At 42.7% G+C, this 22,008-nt stretch overlaps 1 protein-coding gene across 1 annotated transcript in view; it reads right to left on the bottom strand.

Annotated features, from left to right (window-relative positions):
* Slc9c2 (solute carrier family 9 member C2 (putative)) overlaps positions 1–22,008 on the bottom strand; it is a 64,134-nt gene that overhangs the window by 29,005 nt on the left and 13,121 nt on the right. Inside the window, exons 5-14 of the mRNA XM_032914660.1 lie at positions 14,905–15,021; positions 13,594–13,755; positions 10,637–10,736; positions 8,855–8,998; positions 7,376–7,544; positions 5,392–5,473; positions 4,511–4,674; positions 3,061–3,168; positions 2,386–2,483; positions 1,127–1,246 (exon numbers count right to left, since the gene is read on the bottom strand). Of these exons, the coding sequence (XP_032770551.1) occupies positions 1,127–1,246; positions 2,386–2,483; positions 3,061–3,168; positions 4,511–4,674; positions 5,392–5,473; positions 7,376–7,544; positions 8,855–8,998; positions 10,637–10,736; positions 13,594–13,755; positions 14,905–15,021 (1,264 nt within the window). The remainder of the gene's footprint in view (positions 1–1,126; positions 1,247–2,385; positions 2,484–3,060; positions 3,169–4,510; positions 4,675–5,391; positions 5,474–7,375; positions 7,545–8,854; positions 8,999–10,636; positions 10,737–13,593; positions 13,756–14,904; positions 15,022–22,008) is intronic.

The following is a 22,008-nucleotide window of genomic DNA, read 5'->3' as shown; positions in this document are numbered from 1 at the left end:
ACCCAGAGACTAGCACAATGCTCAGCTTCCGTCAGAGAAGCAACTTTTACCGCAGGCCACAGGCAAAGCAGGGACTCATAACTGGTCACAGTGATGAGATTAAGGCACTACCAAGCGCTTGACCTCAAATGGGACATTTATGTCACCGCCTCTGAGGCCCAGGGCGCATCTTGGAAGATGGGTGCAAGGATTGTGGGGACCAAAAGGAGAAGACTGTGATAGAGAGTTATCTTCAGGATGTGATGTGCCTGTTGCAATCATAAACACACAATAGGTGTGAACGCGGGAAACAGACAGACAGACAGACAGACATCTCTACTAAGTCTGAGCAAGCAGACTTACTCTCCCAATGCCATTTCTCCTCTGCCACGGTGACCTATGCCTCCTCAAACTTTGAGCCAAAATGATTCTTCCTTGAGTTGCTTCATGTCAAGTATCCCCTCACAGAGACAAGGAAAGAGACAAGCGCTCCTGAACACGTCAGGATGCTAGGACTTTGATTTTTTTTATGTTCTCTTTCAATGTATTCAATGGAAGAAAGCAAAAACTATTCCTGGTGTGTTCTTTTGTTGACATCTACTGTTTGGGGGAGAAAAAGATCATTTTCCTGCTCTAAAAATTATATATAAGTTCACAGTCTACATAGAAAAGAGAAGAACCTACCCTATTACCTATAATGTAAATATACATTAGCTAAGCAAAATGTATATTTTTATAATATCTTGGAAAAATCAGTGATAGGCATTCTTAAGGTAGTGTTAATGTTTCCTTAATTTTAGACATTAATACTATATTATTAAAGCGGACTATCCTATTCCACAAATGAAGTTACACAGAGCTAGATTTAGCCCATCGTGAATGCGGCTTACCCTGCTAGGTCCTCTACCTAGATGAATACTGCAAGCAACATGGTATGTAAGCTAGCCCTAAGCTGCTACCATTTTCTTTAACAAGGGTATCAGTGAAGTTGCTAAGACAGAACAGAAAAGGCAAACACACTGTTTGGTCAACACTTAACCTGTAAATATCTGATATAAAATTAGTTTGAAGGGAGGGGTAATCTACTCTAAAATGTTGAAATCATGATATTCTATGTATGCCACGATTAAAGGTTCATAATACTTACCCAGGTACCGTAAAAAGTACCCTTTCTTTGTGATATTCCAAGTAAGTTAACATGTTTTTAAACTTTATAAGCCAACTTCTAGCTCTCACGTAAGTTGAAACATCAGAAATACTCATGAATCTAAGAAAAACGCACATATGTATTATTAAAGATATTGTCTTGGTTGGGACAATAAAAGGGGGGACAGATATGCAAATGCAAATTTAATGGGCACTTACTGAATGTTTACTTAGCCCTTAGCTCCTGTACCTGTTCACCTGCTCACCATGGTCATGTTTCAGGGACAGTTTTTGCCTGAGATTCCTGTGTCCTTACTCCTGGATCTATTCTGACCTGAGACAGAACCTAATTAAAGCCTTTCCAGACTATCCCCCTTTGAAGTTCTGGAATTAATCTTTTTGTTTCATGTTGCCCAACCCAAAAGGCTACTGAATGTCCCAACTTTCCCAAATGCAATCCCTGGGCCAATGTCAGGTCTCCCTCAGAGATCACCATCACCAGACCGTTGGAATAGTAAATGTCCCCTGACTGGTATCGTGACCACTGTCTCACAGGTTTGTCTCAGAGTGTCCATTCACCAATGCTTGTCAGGGTGGTGACCAGATATTGATACGTCTCTAAGACACTGAACATTTCCCACCAGACTGCACTGCATCTAGCAATAACACCATTTAGGCCAAGTCCTCCAGCGCTCACTCCATCCCCGGAGAGAGGTCTATGGACAAGATCCAGGCTTCTGTACCTTTTCCAATAAAGTGAGTATGATATAAAAGCAAAATAATTATAAGAGCAATTAAAGCTATGTAGGTTCTCATCCATGAATTCCCTTGTCTCTTACTTAAGCCCAACTCATCTCCAAAGTTATAAAACTAATGACGGCAGGAGGCAGGGTGGAGAGGGTCATTCAAACAAGAAAAGTAGAGGAGAGAATGCAGACAGTAGTGAGAGTTTACCCAGCATGCTCAGGCCCTGGGTTCAAGGCCCAACAGAAAAAAGAAAGGGAGAGAGGAAAAGACAGAAGAAGGGAGGAAGGGACAGAGAGAGGGATGGGAAGAGGAAGAGGGAGAGGAAAAGAGACAGGAGGAAGAAAAAAGATTGTTATGGGATAGGTGAATGAATGAGCAGGTGAACAGAATGTCAGACAAATGGACAAGACGGAAATGACATATGGGTTAATCGGGACATTCAGTTCTCAGTTTGTCCACAGCGACACAGCCATTCCATTTGGGAATTACCAATTAGAGAAGTGTCTCACTTACTTTCCATGGATGGGGCAGTAGCTTTTGGTGGCACCGATTAGTATTCGAGCTGCCTCAACTCCCAGGATGCCGTCATTGCACTGCTTTTCAAAGCTGCTCTGAAACGGGTTTTATTTTTAACACTTAGTATTTATACATATTTACATATATTTATATTTAAATAGAAATTACGAAGGATCAAGACAAATGGAACGGCAGAGAACTGCGGCCCACACCTGTAATCCCAGCACGTGAGAGGCAGGAGGATTGTCATGAGTTCCAGGCCTGCCTGGGCTGCCTCAAAACCAAAAACCAAAGAATACATATGACTCATGCTTCCTTTTACATTTCTTTATTGTCTGTGAGCACAAGGAGGTCGGAGGACAGTGTGTGGGAATTGGCTCTCTCCTTCCACTAAGTGGGTCAGGGTCTGGAAATTAGGTATCCCCACTAGGTGGCAAATGCTGGTAGTTCACACACACACACACACACACACACGCACGCACGCACGCACGCATGAGCACGCGCATGCACGCTTGCATACAATCAAATAAATAAATTTCTGTAGCTCAAACACTAATTGTGTCAATAGACAATATAAGGAGACAAAGGGGTTTTCTAATCACCGCAAAACCATAAAGATTTAAGGCATGTAAGACAAAAAAACATAATTAAGATTGTTTGAATAATACCAACCATTTGTATTATAGCTACATGCAATCTGGCCTCTTCTATTAAAACTTCATCGGTTGGGGACTCCTCTCTTGGACCATGGGAAATATGGGCAAGTGGAACAGTGCGAGCCTGTTTTAAAATCTGAAGAAACAAAAATAAGTAAAAATAAGTTAAAAAATTAAGTAAAACTGGTAAAGACAGGACAAACACTGTGCTTAACAAAGGTGAATTTCAGAGCCACTGCCATGGCGAGCTATGTGTAACTTGGGTACTGTGCTTCCCTAGGAGGCAATTGTTTTCAATTACCCTTCAACCCATCTGTACTCCACTACTCTATGCTTTGGCCTGTGTTTTCTGCTTTTTCTAACACACAGGGAAGTTCTCTCGGGATCTCAACCTGTTGGAAGGTCCTGGCCAATCTTGGCCAAGATCATTGTTTGTGATTCATTTTATGAAACGGCCATTCTCCCTGGATCTGATAGAAAGGCCAATCATAAAGACTTTCTTTTTGGGAACAGAATTGAAGTTACTTCACCAGGACAGCCAAGCTAATACATATTTTACAGCATTTAGTTAGTGATAGGTTATTTCTAGGCCTCCACTGAAATGAGTCAATTAGAGACAGATTAGATTAGATTCAATGCAGGTTTATTGGGGTGCTGCTCTCAGGCGAGTTCACTGGCCCCAAGGATAGAGACCAGGGGAGTCACCACAGGGAGGGTTTGGGGAGATGGGAAAGAGAGAGGATGCATACACAGAAAGAGAAAATGAAAGAGAGAGAGAGACCAAACTGTCTGGATTATATAGGGAGGAGCCCCTGGAAGAAGGGAAGTCCAGCTATTGGGCTGGAAAGTTCAAGGTTGGGGGCAAGATATGCCAGGTAGGGACTGAGGGATGCTGGGAGAATCTGGAGACCAAGTCTGCTTTGGTGTGTAAAATGTGCACCTCAGTCCCTTGTCCCAGGGTCCCAAACCATACAGTTAGTAGAATCGGGATTGTGTGTAACTGCATGTACAGAGATGTAGGCGTGTGTGTGTGTGTGTGTGTGTGTGCTCATGTGTGCTCATGTGTGTGGAGGCTAGAGGTCAACCTCAGATGTCCTTCCTCAGAATAGCCACTCACCTTCTTTTAGGTTTTTGCTTATGCTTTACTTTTCAAGGGGATTTTTAACTAATTAAATTTGTTCTTTGACAATTACAGACATTCAACTCTTGAGGCAGAGTCTAACAATGTAAGCGGGAGCCCACAGACTGGGCTAGGTGGCTGTCCTGTGAAGCCTAGAGCATGGCACCACAAGCACGCACCATCACATCAAACTTTTCTGTGGTCTGAGAAGCAAACTCAGGTCCCGATGCTTGTGCGACAAGCGCTCTACCCACTGAGCTCTCTCCCCGTCCCGGAATCACGTTTTTGATATTGAGTCATGACAGACAGGAAGACCCAGAGAGGGAACCCGAGACTCTCAACTCACAGGATTGTATTCAATCTTGGCTTTTTCTTCTACTACGTTCCAGTTAACGTTTGTCAATATTTTCTCTGTCTTAAATAAAGTGATTGTGTTCCGTATAATCTCCTGTATGTGTTCGATGGCATTTCGAACAGCCATTTGTCTTGGGAGGGAGAGAGCACACAAGCCTGTGGTTTATAAAATAAGGAAGGCTTTAGTAGAGCCCACCTCTGCATCCATCACCACCCAACCCCCACCCTTGTGCTACCAATGAGCTTACTCTGAATTTCCCTACCTGACGTGCTTATTTATTACTTTACTGTCCTTATGCATTGTATTAGAAATAGTTTCAAATTCCTGTTAGACATTTTTGAATGCTCTCATCTGTGATTCTATTCTAACTGTGTACATCCAGTTCCTTTTGGGGCTAGGCAGCCATAGCAGAACTTGTGAAGCATCTCCCAATACCATGCTCTCCTTTATTCTTCTGCCGATACAATCCCTGACTTTGACTAAAAACACAGCCAGGCTGGAAAACTAAAATCATCCAGACTTTGTCACTCATGTGTCTTATGTCATTAAGCTCTAACCTCTGGAATATGCACAGAAATGATAGGTCTGTCCTTCAAGAAAAGCTGCTTATCCTCCAGTCCCCGTGTCCCATTATTCTACATGCTTTGGTAGAAGGAAAAGACCTTTTCCTTAAGGCCCTTTTTACTTGATTCCTACTAAATTGTGTGAACCAATATTACAATTAATGAGTAACCTATATACAATCCATTAATGGAAACAAGTCATTTCTAAACCAATTCCTGAGGTCTCTAAGAAATGCCTACACAACTCTCCATTAATACTCTATTTGCATTTTCTCTCCAGAAAGCCTGTGAACAGTACATGTACTTTACCTAATGTCTTGGCTGACCGGAGCATCATATGTGAATTTATTCCTGTGGTCAGTATTGACAGTGCTTGTATATAGAATATACACTAAAAACAAAACATACAGATATTACAGTCAAACATGCCAAGTACTCTTTCCAGGGGAGAACGTTCTAACTGAATCCATATTTCTAAATTCTGTCTCTAATAGGCCAAGGCAAAGGGGTCATTTTGTGGACACCGTTTGGTCATAGTACTGGGACAGAAATTAGCCTTCCGTTTGAGAGAAGAAAAGAAGAAAGAAAACTGATGTATATTCTAGAATAAGGACACTAGTCTGCAAGGTTGCAGCCACCTGCATGGTGGGAACAAAGAGGCCACAGCAACCAAAGGAAAAGACAAACACAACCGTCAGCTTTAGTTTTGTCATCCGCTGGCCATGAGCCCTGGGAGCCAGATACACCTATGAGCACAGCTCAGGACTCTTCACCAGGAAATGAAGTTAATAACGGTCTCTCCTCCAAAATATTGTCCCAAACTAATGAAATGTCTGAGGAACTTGTCAAACACTCTGACTCCCAGGCCCCTGCCCAGACATCGTGACTATAGGCTTGGGATGCAACCCAGGGGATTCCTAATATCATGCAGACGTAGGAAACACTGTAAAAGTGATACCCAAATGTTAGTTAACAGTTCACTTTAGGCCAACTCATTGCACAGAAAGGGATCCAGGAGGATAAGTTCTTGGTTATTATACTTTTCCTGTGGGACATGGAAGGACCTTTAATATCTATGTGAAACCACAGACTTTCTTCAGCACCAAATTTATTCCCAGACCAAGGCCTCAGATCAAAGTCTTACAGAAGAACTAGGGAGGAATACAATTCTCCTACAATTCTCTACAATTTCTTTTTGTTTTTTGTTTGTTTGTTTGTTTGTTTTTTAAGATTTTTTTTATTTAATGTATGTGAGTACACTGTCGCTGTCTTCAGACACACCAGAAGAGGGCATCAGATCCCATTACAGATGGTTGTGAGCCACCGTGTGGTTGCTGGGAATTGAACTCAGGACCTCTGGAAGAGCAGTCAGTGCTCTTAACCACTGAGCCGTCTCTCCAGCCCTCATCTTTACTTTAATTTCCCCACATTCAAAATGAAAATGTTGACAGTTAATCAAGAAAGAAAGAAAGAAGGAAAGAGAGAGAGAGAGAGAGAGAGAGAGAGAGAGAGAGAGAGAGAGAGAGAGAGAAACAAAGAAAGAAAGAGCATGTGTCCAAGGTTTGGAAAAAGAAAGCAAACCAGTATTGTTTTTCACTGCAGACCACAACGTCTTCGCCAGACTTGTTTTGTTTTGATTTTGTCTTGATGCAGTCTCTCTATGAAGCTATTGGCTGTCGTGGAACTTGCTATGTACACCAGGCTGGCCTTGAGCTCTGCCTGTCTCTGATTCCCAAGTACTGGGAGCAAAGGCGTGTGCCACAATACCTGGCTACAGCCAAACGTCTTAAAATGAGTCTGGAGACTAAAGGATATCCTTCATGGGACAATTTTCAGACTCTTTCTTCCCTTGTTAGACTTCACTAGCACTTCAGGTTTGGTTCTAGCAGCTACACAGAGATTTGAGGGCGTTTTATTGTCACGCTTTCTGATAGCTATTGGGGGTAAATGGCATTTGTGTGCCAGTAACACTTACAGGGCGTTTATTAGGCATCAACTGTTTTATGGAGAATCGTCTCAATCCTCAATTAGAAGCTGAGGCTCAGTGAATGGTGGGGTCAGGGTTGAAAATCAAGTCTCCAAGTAACCCTAACAATAATTACTATATGAACATTGGCCCCTTGTCACTGTCAGCATAAACGGTTTTCTGACAGTGCCCTTTTGTAATGAAAAGAATGCATTGTTTTTAAGTCTAACTCAGAGTTGGTTAAGCTTAAGATTAGGTACAGTATGCTACAAAATAAGTAATAATGAGCAAATAAAAATAATCATAACGCGTGATTATTTTCCCTACCATATGTGGCGCCGCTAATTTGTATTCAGAAAAATTGTAAATATCAGGAGCCAACAGTAAGCTAAAGACGCCTCTGATTCCGGACCACGTGATCACAACTCCCCATCGCCAGTCATACTCATAGCTTGAATGCATCAAAATGGGGCTCACTAAAATAATAGTGAGTAGCCTGTGGGCAGGAAAACAGTGTAAGCAGATAAAGTACTCCACACAGGGGTGTCCTTCGTGGATAAAGTCATGTGTTCAGTACTAAATGCCATTTAGAAGTTTCCAGGAATGACAGCACAGCATCGTCGTCAATAAGCCACTGGGCGAACCTCAATTTTGTGAGTTCTATCGTATATGTACAGGGAGTAACTCTACACACTGTAAGGAGGTGTCATCAACAGTATGGTGTGTCATTTACAGTTAGAGAGTGAGTTCCTATATGGACATTTCTCTAAGGCACATTGACAAACTGAGCTATTCTGCCCTGAACAATAAAATGACTGAGAAGCTGCAATTGGAAGAGGGGCTGATCAGACCGGAAAAAAAATAAACAAAATTATAGACATATTAATAAACGTAACCAAACATGTTTTTTTCTTTAGCTCCTACAAGAATCACACACTAGGTCTGGGGGGACGGTTCAGTGGTGAAATGACTTGCCAAATAAGTATGAGGACTGCAGTTCGGATCCCCAAAAATCAAGTAAATGTCTGGTGGGTGTTGGTGGGTCACCGGTAATTCCAGCCGCGGGAGGCAGAGACAGGAAATTCCCACGGTAAGCTGTGGGCATAGCTGTATCAGTGAGCCCTGGCCTTCATTCAGAAACTCTACTTCAGTGAGCGAGGGGGAAGGGCAGTCAGAGATGAGTCTCAAAATCAGGTGTGTGCATGCACACCCCATACTTATACATACACATATAAAACATACCTACGTGCACTAGAGAGAAAGAGAGAGAGAGAGAGAGAGAAGGAGGGGGGAGGAGGAGGGAGGCAGGAAAGAATTCTATATTTACTTCAATGTGTTTCTGCTTACTTTAAGGTCACTTTTCAATAGGATATTCTGTGTTTGGATGTTTTGCCTGCGTGTACGTCAGTGTATCACATGCATTCCTGGTGACCTCACAGGCCAGAAGAAGGCGTTGGGTCCCCTGGAACTGGAGTTACATGCTGTTATGAGTTGCCTTATGGGTGCTGGGAAATAAACCCAGGTCCTCTGAAGGAGCAGCCAATGCGCTGCACCTCAGGGCGTCTCTCCAGCCCCTCAGAATTTGCCTTCAGGGGTCTGGACCAGCAGAATATGTTTATTATGTGTCAGATGATTTGAGACAAACGAGTCTTCAGCGAGATAAAATCAAACATGCACATGCACGCACGCGCGCGCACACAGAGTTGGGGGACTGAATACACACACACACACACACACACACACACACACACAAATAATCTAAATCCAGCAAAAAAAAAAAAAGAGATGTTAAAATATGATCATTACCTTACAAAATTCACTGTTACAAATAAAGTCACAGTGAAAACTAAGGAGTGAAATCTGAAATACTTGATTTCTCCACAGCCAATAACAATGCCAAAGAAGGCATATATTAAGTGTTCATATACAGACGAACACATTATTAAGAACCTAGGAGGGATGAAAAGGAAAAGACGTTTTAATCGATGCTTTTTAAAGATATATTCTTTTTCACATAAAGAAGCACGCAGTTTGTGCCTATCCCTGCTATCTCAGTAGACGCTGTGGCCTCTGTAATAGTCAGTCAACATGAAAAGGGATTTTGTCAGGCTAAGATACTCATTGGCTTCATCATACCAAGCCCCATAGGATGCCTCGCACAAAACAACAGAAAGAGAAGCAGAGAAATAAAGCCCCCTCCCCCGAAGCTGTTGATGTACCCATTTCTCTGGGATTAGCCAGTGGTTTGTCTAGTATTGGAGATGCCACTGCAAAGTCCAAAGCAAGGGAGGTTGCAAAGAAGCACCTGGTGCCTTCAGATGACAGGTGACAATGCCCCTTCAGATGACAGGTGATAATGCCCCATTGCTTCCTTGCCACTTCTCCTGCTGTGACTTGCACATGCTCCTCCCCCTACTTTGGAAAGTCTCTCTTGGCTGCTTTCCAATCTGCTGAATGCCTACAAGTCTTGGAAACCCGGTTCTTCTCCAATGTTCTCCATCTGACGCACTCTGCTTAGGCATGACCTCGTCTGCGTCCCTGCAATGCTGCACTGGCACAGTAGAACAAGGGAAAGCAATAGATTTTTCTTGGATTGCTTCTGGGAAAATCTATGATGCTCTCTATATGCTGGCTTGCATGAGTCGGGGCCAGATCCTTCATCTACAGGCAGATCTCAAGCCCTGCCTCCTCTTCATTCCCTCCCTCTCTTGGGGCTTCCCCAAAACCTGTCTCCTCAAAAGACAGCAAAGTGCAGTTGCAACACTGATCTGTAAGCCGTACAAACCAGTATTTCCAAGCTTCATTCACAAACACATTAAAGGAACAGGTTATAGGTGCCAATTTTGTTTCATTTTGCAAAACCAAAAAAAAAAAAAAATGCCATCCTCCATCAACAGTATTTATCTTTTATGGGATAATTTAAAGTCTTAAAATAAAATAGGAAGGACATTTCAGAACAGGCTTTACACTGAATGAATTTCCATGGGAAAAGTCAGAGTGGAGGCTTATAGTTCACAGCTGCTTTCAATTGATATGAGGATTTCTTTGACAGATTTCAACTTAGTGTCTGTGATTTTGCATGGTTTCTGAGAGGAGGCCTAATCCATTCGTCTGAGAAGACACTGATCCACCGCCCACCCCACCCCAACACCCATACCCACCCCAACACCCACACCCACACCTACCCCCTATCCCTACCCCCACACCCATCCACATGGCATCTTTTAAACACCAGGTGAGAAGGGTAGGTAAGAATTTCGCTAATGATGCATCTCTGACTTCCTTCTTCCTTCCTTCCTTCCTTCCTTCACACATTAGGATGATGTCACCCAAGTGTGGATGTAAAGGGGGAAAAAACCAACAATTCATGTATAAGTCTACCAGAGGGATGCAGAGAAGGCACTATGGTCTCTGGACCACTGAGTCTTTCCCCAGAGTGACAATATCAGTAATGCTGACCACTGATGGCACATTAAAACCTTAAAGATGATGTATATAAATAACTAGAATTATACTCGCCTCCTCAGAGGCTGGCTAAGTACTGAAATTCTCTGAAATCTATACTGGATACACATCAGGGAAACTCACTTAGTAATTATGAACTCCATCCTCGGTTTAAAGCTTAAAGAATCCAAATTCAGGCCTACAGTGACCAAAGCAACAATGCCCGACATTCCAAAATATTCCACTGGGGAGAGAAGAAAGTGAGTTAAAATTAAATGTAATTAAATCTGCACACTGGTGTGCTCTGAGTGAAGAATCAGTGGGAACGTTGAAAGTAGCGATTCTTATTTAGAAAGATGCTTCAATACTGTGGCTCAGGGAATAGCAATGCTTCTTCTGAAATGAGCGATATAATAAATATCTAGCCTTTGTGAGCCATGGGGACTTTGACAGCTACTCTGTCAGCTAGTATTCTGCAAGAAGCCAGAGATAACATGCAAACAAATGGCTAGCCAATAAAATACTTTAGACTTCATGTAATCTTCATCTCCTCGAGCTATTATTCTTTTAGTCTGCTCTTTTCATAAAGCTGTTTTTAGCTAAGAGCAGATTTGACCCCGTTTGCCAATCCTACATCATCACTGAGGCTTGGGCGAGTGGGAAAAGGAATTATGCAGCCTCTGCTCAGCTCCTCCGGGTCATGGTGCAGCATGAGCCAGGAGCTGCTGACCATTCGAGCTCACTGCTTCCTGGAGCTTTTGCCCTCCCCTCCCTGACTAACGTGGCAATTCACTGGGCTCTAAATGTTGAAGCATAGTCTAGGGAGTATGTTCAAATGTGAAAACACTGAAGGTGCTGGGCTGCAGAGCCCAGGGTAACGGTAGACAGAAAGGAAGAGAAAGAACATCCACGCAAGCAGTGGACGAGCTTTGAAACAGGGCCCAGCGCTGCTTGTGGAATGTGACCTCCATTTTCTCCATGAATGTCCCGAGTCTGCAAAGCAGGTGTTAAAGGAGGCGAATAGCACCTCACGTACATTAAGTGAGATGATATGTGACTCGGCACATTTGCGTGGCAGCGGATGGCCACTGCTGTGGCTACGGTATTGGTTTTAACCCACTGGTTCTACTGCTTGGCAATGCTTGTTAACACTCGGGGAAGAAGATTTCATGATTCTTTTCATTTATCTATTCACTTAACTTCACTTTGGACTCTTTATCTACTTACCTAACAAATTTAAACAACCAAATCGAGTAAGACCAACAGTTCTGTAAATGTTTTGATAGGGGACAACCATTGTCAAACTCTTACTTACAGTTTCTTTTATAATGAGTACATCCCAGTTCTTTTTTGTCACATATATCATTCATATATATATATATATATATATATATTCTTGATATATATGTTCTTGATATATATATCATATATATTCTTGCTGGGTTTTAAACACATTTTTGTCAAATGTTTGTTTCAATGACTTGAGCCAAACTGACAGGACATTTTGGTTATAACGATAAATGAAAATAAGGAACTTGTATTGTTAATTACGGGACAACCCCATCCCCACTTGAAAACTGGTGTGTCTGGGCTGGGAGTCTTCTAATGTGCAAATGAGGTTAAAATGCTTTCTGCAATCCTGTCTTGCCTCTTTACCCTCTGCTCTCTTTCATTCAATCTGTTTAAGGGGGGACCAAACATTGGCTGCAAACACCTCCATTCCTAGAAGAAAGAAGAAATGAACCAGCACCTGTGAACCACCCTGTCTTGAACCCAGTGGCGAGCTGGCAAACGCTTAAAAACAAATCTCTGGGACCGGGGAGAAAGTCTTGCTATGCATGGCATAAAGACACACACACACACACACCCTCCGGGAACAACTGTCACTCAGAAGGAGGTGGGAGGAGCTGTGTACATAAGGAGCTCTTGCCAGCCCCTGGGCTACCTGCAGCTCACAAGTTTAGTAAGTCCCATTGCTTCCTTACGGCCTGCAGTGCCTTACACAAACGGGGTATTATTAGACCGTTTGTATAGAGGAAGAGACAAGCTTAGAGAGGCTGAGTATTTCCCAACGTCGCTGATTGATGGAGTATATCTAGATTCTGCCCACTCAAAAACACTTTGAGAAGGAATGTTGGTTCATTCGATCATCATGTATTAAATTACTGTCAGGCATTTGACAAACTCTAAGCTTGGCTGAAAGGAGGAAAACCAGGTAGAGTAAGGCGCTGACCGTGAGCGCCACTCTAGAGGCTCACAGTCTGATAGGGAGGTGAAAAGAATGAAGTAAGGCATCCACAAAACTTTCCCTAAGGAGAAAAGAAACACAGCTTAAGGAAATGAATGTTTTCCCTAGTTTGACTGGCTCAGGGAAGTAAGCAACCACTAGGTGGCGATATATCTACAGGAAAAATTGCCTTTCCATAACTGGTGGTTTAAGAGCTGAGATCTTCACTGACTGAAGTTACTCCGCTGTATGATATGGGAACAAAAGTAGTCTGGTCGTAGTTAATACGGCTCCTGGGAACTGTAACAACTCAAGTCCCAATTTTACAAGATTGAACCAACGGAAGGCCCACCGGGGCTCGGTACCGTTAGTTCTGCAATTACCCAATCACCCAGCTTCTCTTCCAGATACAAACACCCCTGATCTCCCACTCTCATTTCCCACCTTCTAGATTCAAGAAAGGACTGCTATTTCAAAGGCCTTTTTGGGTTAGTAAGTGAAGGCTGACGAGTTTGGAAAGCCCTCGGGAAGTTCTCCGCCAACTTTTCCCATTTTATGGGTGAGCTGCTCAAAAGTCAGAACAGAAACAACTCCATGTTGATTCCACTACTAGGGCACTGCCAGGGACTTACTCTAGGGTTAGAGAATCGAGGGCAAAGGGGTAAGAGTAACCAGAGATAGGAGCGCAAAGACGAGGGAAATGGGGTTATAATGACAGGCCAAGAAAGAGCTATAGATGACAGAAAGGTAAAGTGACAAAACAGGAGGCCACAGAGAGAAGGGAAACATGAAGTATCCGGAGAAAGGAGCAGGGCAAAACCATGATTCCCGGGCTCTCCCGTAAGATAGTAGTTCTTGCGTTTGTTTGCCTTACCAAGGTAAAAAGTCATGTACACCAGTGAAAAACAGAGAACAACGTTCGTCAGTGTGTTGCTAAAGAGGTCGGTCAATATAATCTGAATGACTCTCGTACACCAATATCCACATACTGCGCTTCCGAAAATATCAAAGCTGAGCCCGATGATTACATGTAACTCTAAACATAAAAGAAAGGAGAGAGAGAGGAAAACTCGGGTTAACCGTCTGGGTTTTGGCTTGTTTGTTTTGTTTCTTTTTTGACTGATTGCACTTTGGTTTGCTCTTGAGGTTTGTAAACGAGGAGCCGGTTCTTCGGCAGGCAGAGTGCCCAGCGAGAGTCTGAAAAAGAAATCTACTTAATGTAGATTTCACCAGGGATGTAAACAAACTCCTACCCATACTCCCAGAAACAATCCCAATGAAGCTCCTTACGTCACACACCAAAAAGGCATTAGATAGAAGGGGCGAGTTGGATAGGGGATTAATAAGAGTGGGGAAAGATAAAGGAGAGAATAACAGGAGAGAACACAATTGAAATAGGTCATGAAAACATAATGAAGCCCATTACATAATGAATGTGTGCTAATGACCCATTTTTAAAACTATCTACCCAATTTCCACCAATGCTTCTTTCTGCTTTTAGTCCTCTTCGACACCTCTTGTAGCTACCTCAAATGTGTATCAGGAGCTCACGTCTTCCCTTCATGCTATGCCCTGACTCCCCCCCTTTCTTCTCTAGCTACTAACAAAGCATCTAGAAAGCTGTCAGATGAACATATTCCACATTCCAGTGGCCATTAGCCACTCAAATCTGGGTTGTTGTCAACCTGAGGATTGTTTTGCTGATACCACAGTGATTGCCTGTGTTCACCATCAAGACCTAAGGCCAGGTCAACTCTTGGCATCCACCAACTGAGAAACATGATGATCCCAGCTCGAGGGATAGCCTGAATCAGATGGTGCAAGTGTGTGTGTGTGTGTGTGTGTGTGTGTGTGTGTGTGTGTGTGTGTGTGTGTGTGTGTGTGTGTATGCTAAGGGACAGGCCTTTAATTGGTTCTTTTCTCTCTCTTTTTGAGATTATAGAATTACATCATTTCCTCCAGCCCTCCCACACACGCCAGCTTGCCTATTACAGGTCGATCCTACACACACTTTGTATTTTAGTGATGATAAAATGCAAATGTGGTAGCTATACTTTCGGATCACCTCACTTATTATTTTAATTGGTCCAAGAGCAACATACAGAGAAAAATGCAGAGACAAATGCACTTTCATTTCGGTAAGAGTAATCTTAGGAAGCATACAGACAGAACACAATGGTCTTACCCCTGAACATGGAAACGTTAGTTGTGTGGCCTCGAAAAATTCCAAAGAAAATGCATGTGAAGCTACAAATGATCAGCGACTCTCCTCTGATGATATCCGTGTACATCTTAGAAATGCCTGGAAAGGAAACACGGGCTGAAGTTTAAGGTGGTGCCTGGAAACGGTGCTCTTGCATACAAAGAACAGAGGGATAGAACAGGATGGGGAGAAGAAAGGGAAAGAAGACCATTGTAACTGGTGTGAGTCTGACACAATCCCAGCTAACGCCTTTTATGCTTCCTACTCTGCCCTCTGACTTTTCAGTGGTGAAGGATAAAACAGGAGTGCCCTGGTACTGCCCTGTTCTGGTTTCATTTCTGCTGCTATGATAAAAAAACATCCTGACAAAAGCAACTTATAGGACAAAGGGTTTTCTTTAGCCCATGGTTCCGGGTTATAGTCCATCCTAGCAGGAATGTCAAGGCACCAGGCATTTAGAACAGCTAGTTACTTCACATACATTATCAAAGGCAGAGAGAATCTGTGCATTCAGGCTTACTTGAACTCAGTCCTCTCTCTACACTTACATGGCCAAGATTCCCTGCCTAGGGAATGGTGCCACCCACAGTGGCCCTATTATAGTGGGTCAGCACTATGTAGCTGGGCTTTGCTATATCAATTAACTCATACTTTATGTAGGCAATCTCTCATTGAGACTCTCTTCTCAGGTGACTCTAGGTTGTGACAAATTGGCAATTAAAGATCTCAAAGCACTGATCTCTGTTTGGGCTAGTCTGGCTTGCTCCAGGGAGTCTTCGTCTCTGCTTTCCCCCACACTAGGATTATAGGTAACCCACCATGTCTACCTGGCTTTGCAGTGAGTGCCAAAGGATCGGAACTACTGTCCTTACTCAAATGCTTTACATTTTAAGGCTTCCGAATGAGACAAATCATAAGACACCACATTTAACTTGAATAAACATCAGAGTCCAGAAGAAGCTCATTTTTGAAAAGTGCAAAATAGCCAGACACTGGGGTGTATGCCTTTAATCCCAGGGAAGCAAAGGCAGAGGCAGGAGGATCTCTGTGAGTTTGAGGCCAGCCTGGTCTACATAGAGAATTCCAGAATAGTCAGGACTACATGGAGAAACCTGAGAGGGAGGGAGGGAGGGAGAGAGAGAGAGAGAGAGAATAAGACAGATGGAGACAGAGACAGACAGACAGAGACAGAAAGATGTAAATATAACCCCGTAAATACATGTATGTGGATGTTCAGAGTTACCCACAATTCACTGCCTGTCAGCTAATGAGTACATGAATTTGGAGGTTACTCCCCTCTGACAGGACACTGTCCACTCACAGAAAGAACTTAAATGCTGCTTCAGTTACAGCACGATGAACTTTGAGAACCTTTTCAGTGGAAGATGCCAGACACAAAGCTATGCACATGTCCTTTGGCGACTGTGACCCACCCACTCTCCATCAGTTTAGTCCTTTGAGGGCAACTACAGTCCCAACGTAGAAAATGGGAAAGTGCAGAAATTAACAACTCATAAGATTTTTTTATTTTAAATTGTATTTTTCTTGGATATTTTATGTATTTACATTTCAAATGTTATCCTCTTTCTTCCCTCTCCCATACCCCCTCCTCCTCCCCGTTTCTCTGAGGGTGCTCCCACTCCCACCCACCCACTTCAATCTCAACTCCCTGGCATTACCCAACATTGGGGAAACGAGCCTTCATAGAACCAAGGGCTTTTCCTCCTATTGATGCTGGACATTGCCATCCTCTGCTACATATACTGCTGAAGTCATGGGTCCCTCTATGTATACTCTTTGGTTGCTGGTATAGTCCCTGGGAGCTCTGCAAGGGTTTGGTTGGTTGATATTGTTCTTCCTGTGGTGTTACAAACCCCTTCAGCTCCTTCAGTCCTTTCTCTAACTCCTCCATTGGAGTCCCCTTGTTCAGTCCAATGGTCAGCTGCAACCATCCTCATCTGTATCAGTAGGGCTCCTGAGAGGCTCTGACTCTCAAGAGACACCCATATCTGGCTCCTGTCAGCAAGCACTTCTTGGCATCAGCGATAGTGACTGGGTTTGGTGGCTGCATATGGGATGGATCCCCAGGTGGGGCAGTCTCTGGATGGCCTTTCCTTCTTTTCTCCGAGAAGAGGCATGGTGTGCATTAAGCTGCTGTGGGACAATGAATGAACAGGTCTACAGGTTTTATGGGTCAGGACAAGCTGATGGAAGTAAAATTTCAACCTCTGAATTTTCTGATCGCCCCCACCTCTTCTGATTATTTTTTTTTCTTCTTCAGATTTAGTGGTATTCTTTGAATCTAGAATTTTCCTGCCAAAGCTATCACACTAATCATTCTTTGTTTTTCCCGTAAGTCTCCAGGCAATGCCTTCCATCTCTTAGGAACTAAAAGGCTGATTTTGACGGGAATAACCACCTTGTCCCTCAATGGATACTTGTATTAAGGATAACACAAATAGTTACAATACCATAGTGGTTGACTTAGTGAGGAATTTGATGTCTGGATGCAAACACACTGGTGCTTCTGTATATTCTGATGGATACGGCTTGTGTCATCTGAGGAAGGGAATGCTTCACCTCTGAGGAGCATTACTGGGAGCTGGATGTGAATGACTCTCCCTGGGAACAAAGCCCAAGGGTCTGTTAAGGACAGGGAAGAACCTCACAATTGAATCTGAGGCTGTACCCCTTCATTTATGGTAAGAAGAAGGGTGACCATTATAGTCTCTTGTATGTCTCTCCAATGCTTCTGCACTGTGTAGACAAACCCCTGGCCTGGGTCAGTGTGTTCCTCGAGTATGTGAATGGTATGTAAAATTTAAAATAACTTTTAGTTAATTTAGTTAATTAATTTATATTTATATTTATTATATACAAATATATGTCTCACATTATAGTAACACATATTAAATCATTAATGATTCTATATTAAGTTAATTTTCATTCATTTAATTACTTTTAATTAATTTTTGTTGTTGCTGTTTTCCATTAATTTATTTATTCACTTTACATCTCAACTGCAGCCCCCCTCCTCTCAGTCCTCCCTCACACAGTCCCTCCCCTCACTGCCTTCATCTCTGAGAAGGGGGAGGTCTCCCCCCCCCCCGTACCTCAAGTTACTCCAGGACTAGGTACATCCTCCCCCACTGGATCCAGAAAAAGAGAGCCCAGTTAGGGGAACAGGATCCACATACAGGCAACAGAGTCAGGGTAAACCCCTACTCCAGTTGTTGAGGGATCTGTACAAAGACCAAGCCGCACATCTGCTACATGTGTGCAGAGCCTTGGTCCAGCCCTTGTATGCTTTTTGGTTGGTGCTTCAATCTCTGGGAGCTCCCAAGGGTCCGAGTTAGTTGACTCTGTGGGTCAACTTGTGGAGTCCCTGTCCCCTCCTGGCACCTCAATTATTCCCCCAACTCTTCCACAAGACTTCCTGAGCTCCTTCTAAAGTTTGACTGTGGGTCTCTGCAACTGTTTCAGTCAGCTGCTGGGTGGAGCCTCTCAGAGGACAGTTATGCTAGGCTCCTTCCTGTGTGTAAGCATAACAGAGGATCATCAATAGTGCCAGGGGTTGGTTCTTGCCCATTGGATGGATCTCAAGATGCACTTCTTGAAAGCAGGACAAATTTTGGGTGGAGGGCTTTGTGGGTGGATTAGTGTACTTCTCCCTTCACTGGGGGTTCTGCCTGGCTACAGGTGGCCTCTTCAAGCTCTATAGCCCCCTCTGTTAGGAGTCTTGGCTAGAGTCACCCTCATAGACTCCCTGGAGCCTCCCCCATCCTAAGTCTCTGGCACATCCTAGAGATGTCCCCCTATGTCCCCCACCACCACTGCATCTCCCTTTACTCTCCCTGCCCTCTCTACCTAGTTCTCCCTACAGCTGACCCATTTCCCATTCCCCTCTCCATCTCCTCTCCCACCCAGTTCTCTCCCTCTATCCACCTCCAACAACAATTTTATTTCCCCTTCTAAGCGAGATTCAAGCATCCTCCCGTGGACCCTCCTTGTTAATTAGCTTCTTTGGGTCTGTGGGTTATAGCATGAGTATCCTGTACATTGTAGTTAATATTCACTTATCAATGAGTACATACCAGGCATGTCCTTTAGGGTCTGGGTTATCTCACTCAGAATGACATTCTAATTCCGTCCATTTGTGTGCAAATTTCACGATGTCCTTGTTTTTGATAGCTGGATCGTATTCTATTGTGTAAATGAACCACATTTTCTTTATCCATTCTTTGGTTAAGGTGCATATGGGTTACCTTCAGTTTCTGGCTATTACAAATAAGGCTGCCAGGCGCTGAAGAGATGGCTCAGTGGTTAAGAGCACTAACTGCGCCTCCAGGGTTCTGAGTTCAAATCCCAGCAACTGCATGGTGGCTCACAACCATCTGTAATTGGTCCAATGCCCTCTTCTGGTGTGTCTGAAGATAGCAACAGCATACTCATAACTAAAATAAATAAGCCTTAAAAAAAAAAGACAAATAAGGCTGCTATGAACATAGTGGAGTCCGTGTCCTTGAGGTATGGTGGAGCATCTTTCAGGTATATAGGTATATGCCCAGAAGTGGTATATCTGGGTCTTGAAGTAGAATGATTCCCAATTTTCTAAGGAACTGCCAGGTTGAGTTCCAGGGTAATTGCACAATTTTGCACTCTCACCAGCAATGGAGGAATGTTCCCCTTGCTTCACATCCTCACCAGCATGTGCTGTCCCTTGAGTTTTTGATCATAGCCATTCTGATTGATGTGAGGTGGAATCTCAGAATCATTTTGATATTCATTTCCCCGATGACTAAAGATGCTGAACATTTCTTTTGAGAATCCTTTGCTGAGAATTCCCTGTTTAGCTCTGTACCCCATTGTAACTGGGTATTTTGGTTTATTGGAGTCTAACTTTTTGAGTATTTACATATTTTGAATATTAGCCCTCTGTCAGATAAAGGGTTGGTGAAGACAATTTCCCAATCTGTAGGCTGCCATTTTGTCCTGTTGAGGTTGTACTTCGCCTTACAAAAACTTTTCCGTTTCATCAGGATTATGTTGATTTTAGTCCTGAGCTATTGGGGTTCTGTTCAGGAAGTTGTCTCCTGTACCAATACTTCAAGGCTATTCCACACTTTGTCTTCTATTAGAGTTAGGGATCCACTTGGACTTCAGTTTCGTGCAGGGTAATAGATATGGATCTATTTACATTTTCCTACATGAAGATACCCAGTTAGATCAGCACCATTTGTTGAAGATGCTTCCTTTTTTCCATTGTATGGTTTTGGTTTCTTTGTCAAACATCAAGTGTCCATAGGTGTGTGGGTTTATGTCTGGGTCTTTAATTTGATTCCATTGACCCACCTGTCTGTTTCTGTAATAACACCATTCAGTTTTTTTGGTTTTTGGTTTTTGTTTTGTTTGTTTGTTTGTTTGTTTGTTTTGTTTTTTGTTTTGTTTTTTGTTTTTTTTTTAACCACTATTGCTCTACAGTACAGCTTGAGATCAGGGATACCTCCAGAAGTTCTTTAATTGTGCAGAATTCCTTTAGATACCCTAATTATTTTTAACTTTTCCATATGAAGTTGGGAATTTTCTCTCAAGGTCTGTGAAGAATTGTGTTGGAGTTAATGGGAATCTGTAGATTGCTTTTGTTAAGATGGCCATTTTTACTGTGTTAATCCTACCAGTCTATGAGCATGGTGGCAGGGGCAGGGGTCCTTTTCATCCACTGATATCTTCTTCAGTTATTTTCTTCAGAGGCTTGAAGTTCCTGTCATGCAGGTCTTTCACTTGCTTGGTTAGAGTTACACCAAGATATTTAGATTATTCGTGGCTTTGGTGAAGGGGGTTGTTTCTCTGATTCCTTGCCGCCCGTTTATTGTTTCTCTCCATTTAATTTGAGGTTGTCTATTGGCTTTGCTGTATATTGCTTTCATTGTGTTTAGGTATGTGCCTTGTATCCCTGGTCTCTCTAACACTTTTAACATGAAGAGTTGTTGGATTTTGTCAAAGGCTTTTTTCAGTATCTAAAGAGATGATTGTGTGGGTTTTATTCCTTTCAGTTTGTTTATGTGGTGGATTATGTTGATAGATTTTCTTATATTGAACCACCCCTGTATCCCTGGGATGAAACCTACTTGATCATGGTAGGTGATGTCTTTGATGGGTCCTTGGATTCGGTTTGTGAGTGTTTTATTGAGTATTTTTGCATATGTTCATAAAGGAAACTGGTCTGAAATTCTCTTTCTTTGAGTTTTTGTATAGTTTAGATATCAGGGTGACTGTGGTCTCATAGGATGAGTTTGGCAATGTTCCTTCTGTTTCTTTTTTTTTTTTAAAGATTTATTCATTTATTATATATAAGTATACTGTAGCTGTCTTCAGATACACCAGAAGAGGGCATCGGATCTCTTTACAGATGGTTGTGAGCCACCATGTGGTTGCTGGGAATTGAACTCAGGACCTCTGGAAGAGTAGTTGGGTGCTCTTAACCACTGAACCATCTCTCCAGCCCCTGTTTCTGTTTTGTGGAATAGTTTGAGGAGTATTAGTGTTAAGTCTTCTTTGAAAGTCTGACAGAATTCTGGCTAAAACCATCTGGTCCTGAGCTTTTGGAGGGAGACTTTTAATGACTATTTCTATTTTCTTAGAGACTATTTAGACACTTAATCTTATCTTAATTTAACTTTGGTAAGTGATATCTGTCTGGAAAAACCATCCATTTCATTTAGATTTTTCCAATTTTGTGGTGTACCAGCGTTTGAAGTAACAATTCTTTGAATTTCCTCAGTGTCTATTATGTCCCTTTTTTCATTGCTGATTTTGTTCATTTGGATACTGTCTGTATGCCTTTTAGTTACTTTGGCTAAGGGTTTGTCTATCTGTTTCTCAAAGAGCCAACTCTCATTTTCATTGATTCTTTGAATTGTTCTCTTTGTTTCTAATTTATTGATTCCAGCTCTGAGTTTGATTATTTTCTGCCATCTACTTCTCTTGGGTGTGATTCCTTCTTTTTGTTCCAGATATTTCAGGTGTGCTGTTGAGTTGCTAGTATGAGATTTTTTCCAGTTTCTGTCTCAGTGACCTGTCATTTGA

This window comes from Rattus rattus, chromosome 10, assembly GCF_011064425.1.
Source record: "Rattus rattus isolate New Zealand chromosome 10, Rrattus_CSIRO_v1, whole genome shotgun sequence".
In the NCBI taxonomy this organism is placed as follows: Eukaryota; Metazoa; Chordata; class Mammalia; order Rodentia; family Muridae; genus Rattus; species Rattus rattus.
This window is presented reverse-complemented; position numbering and strand designations above follow the sequence as displayed.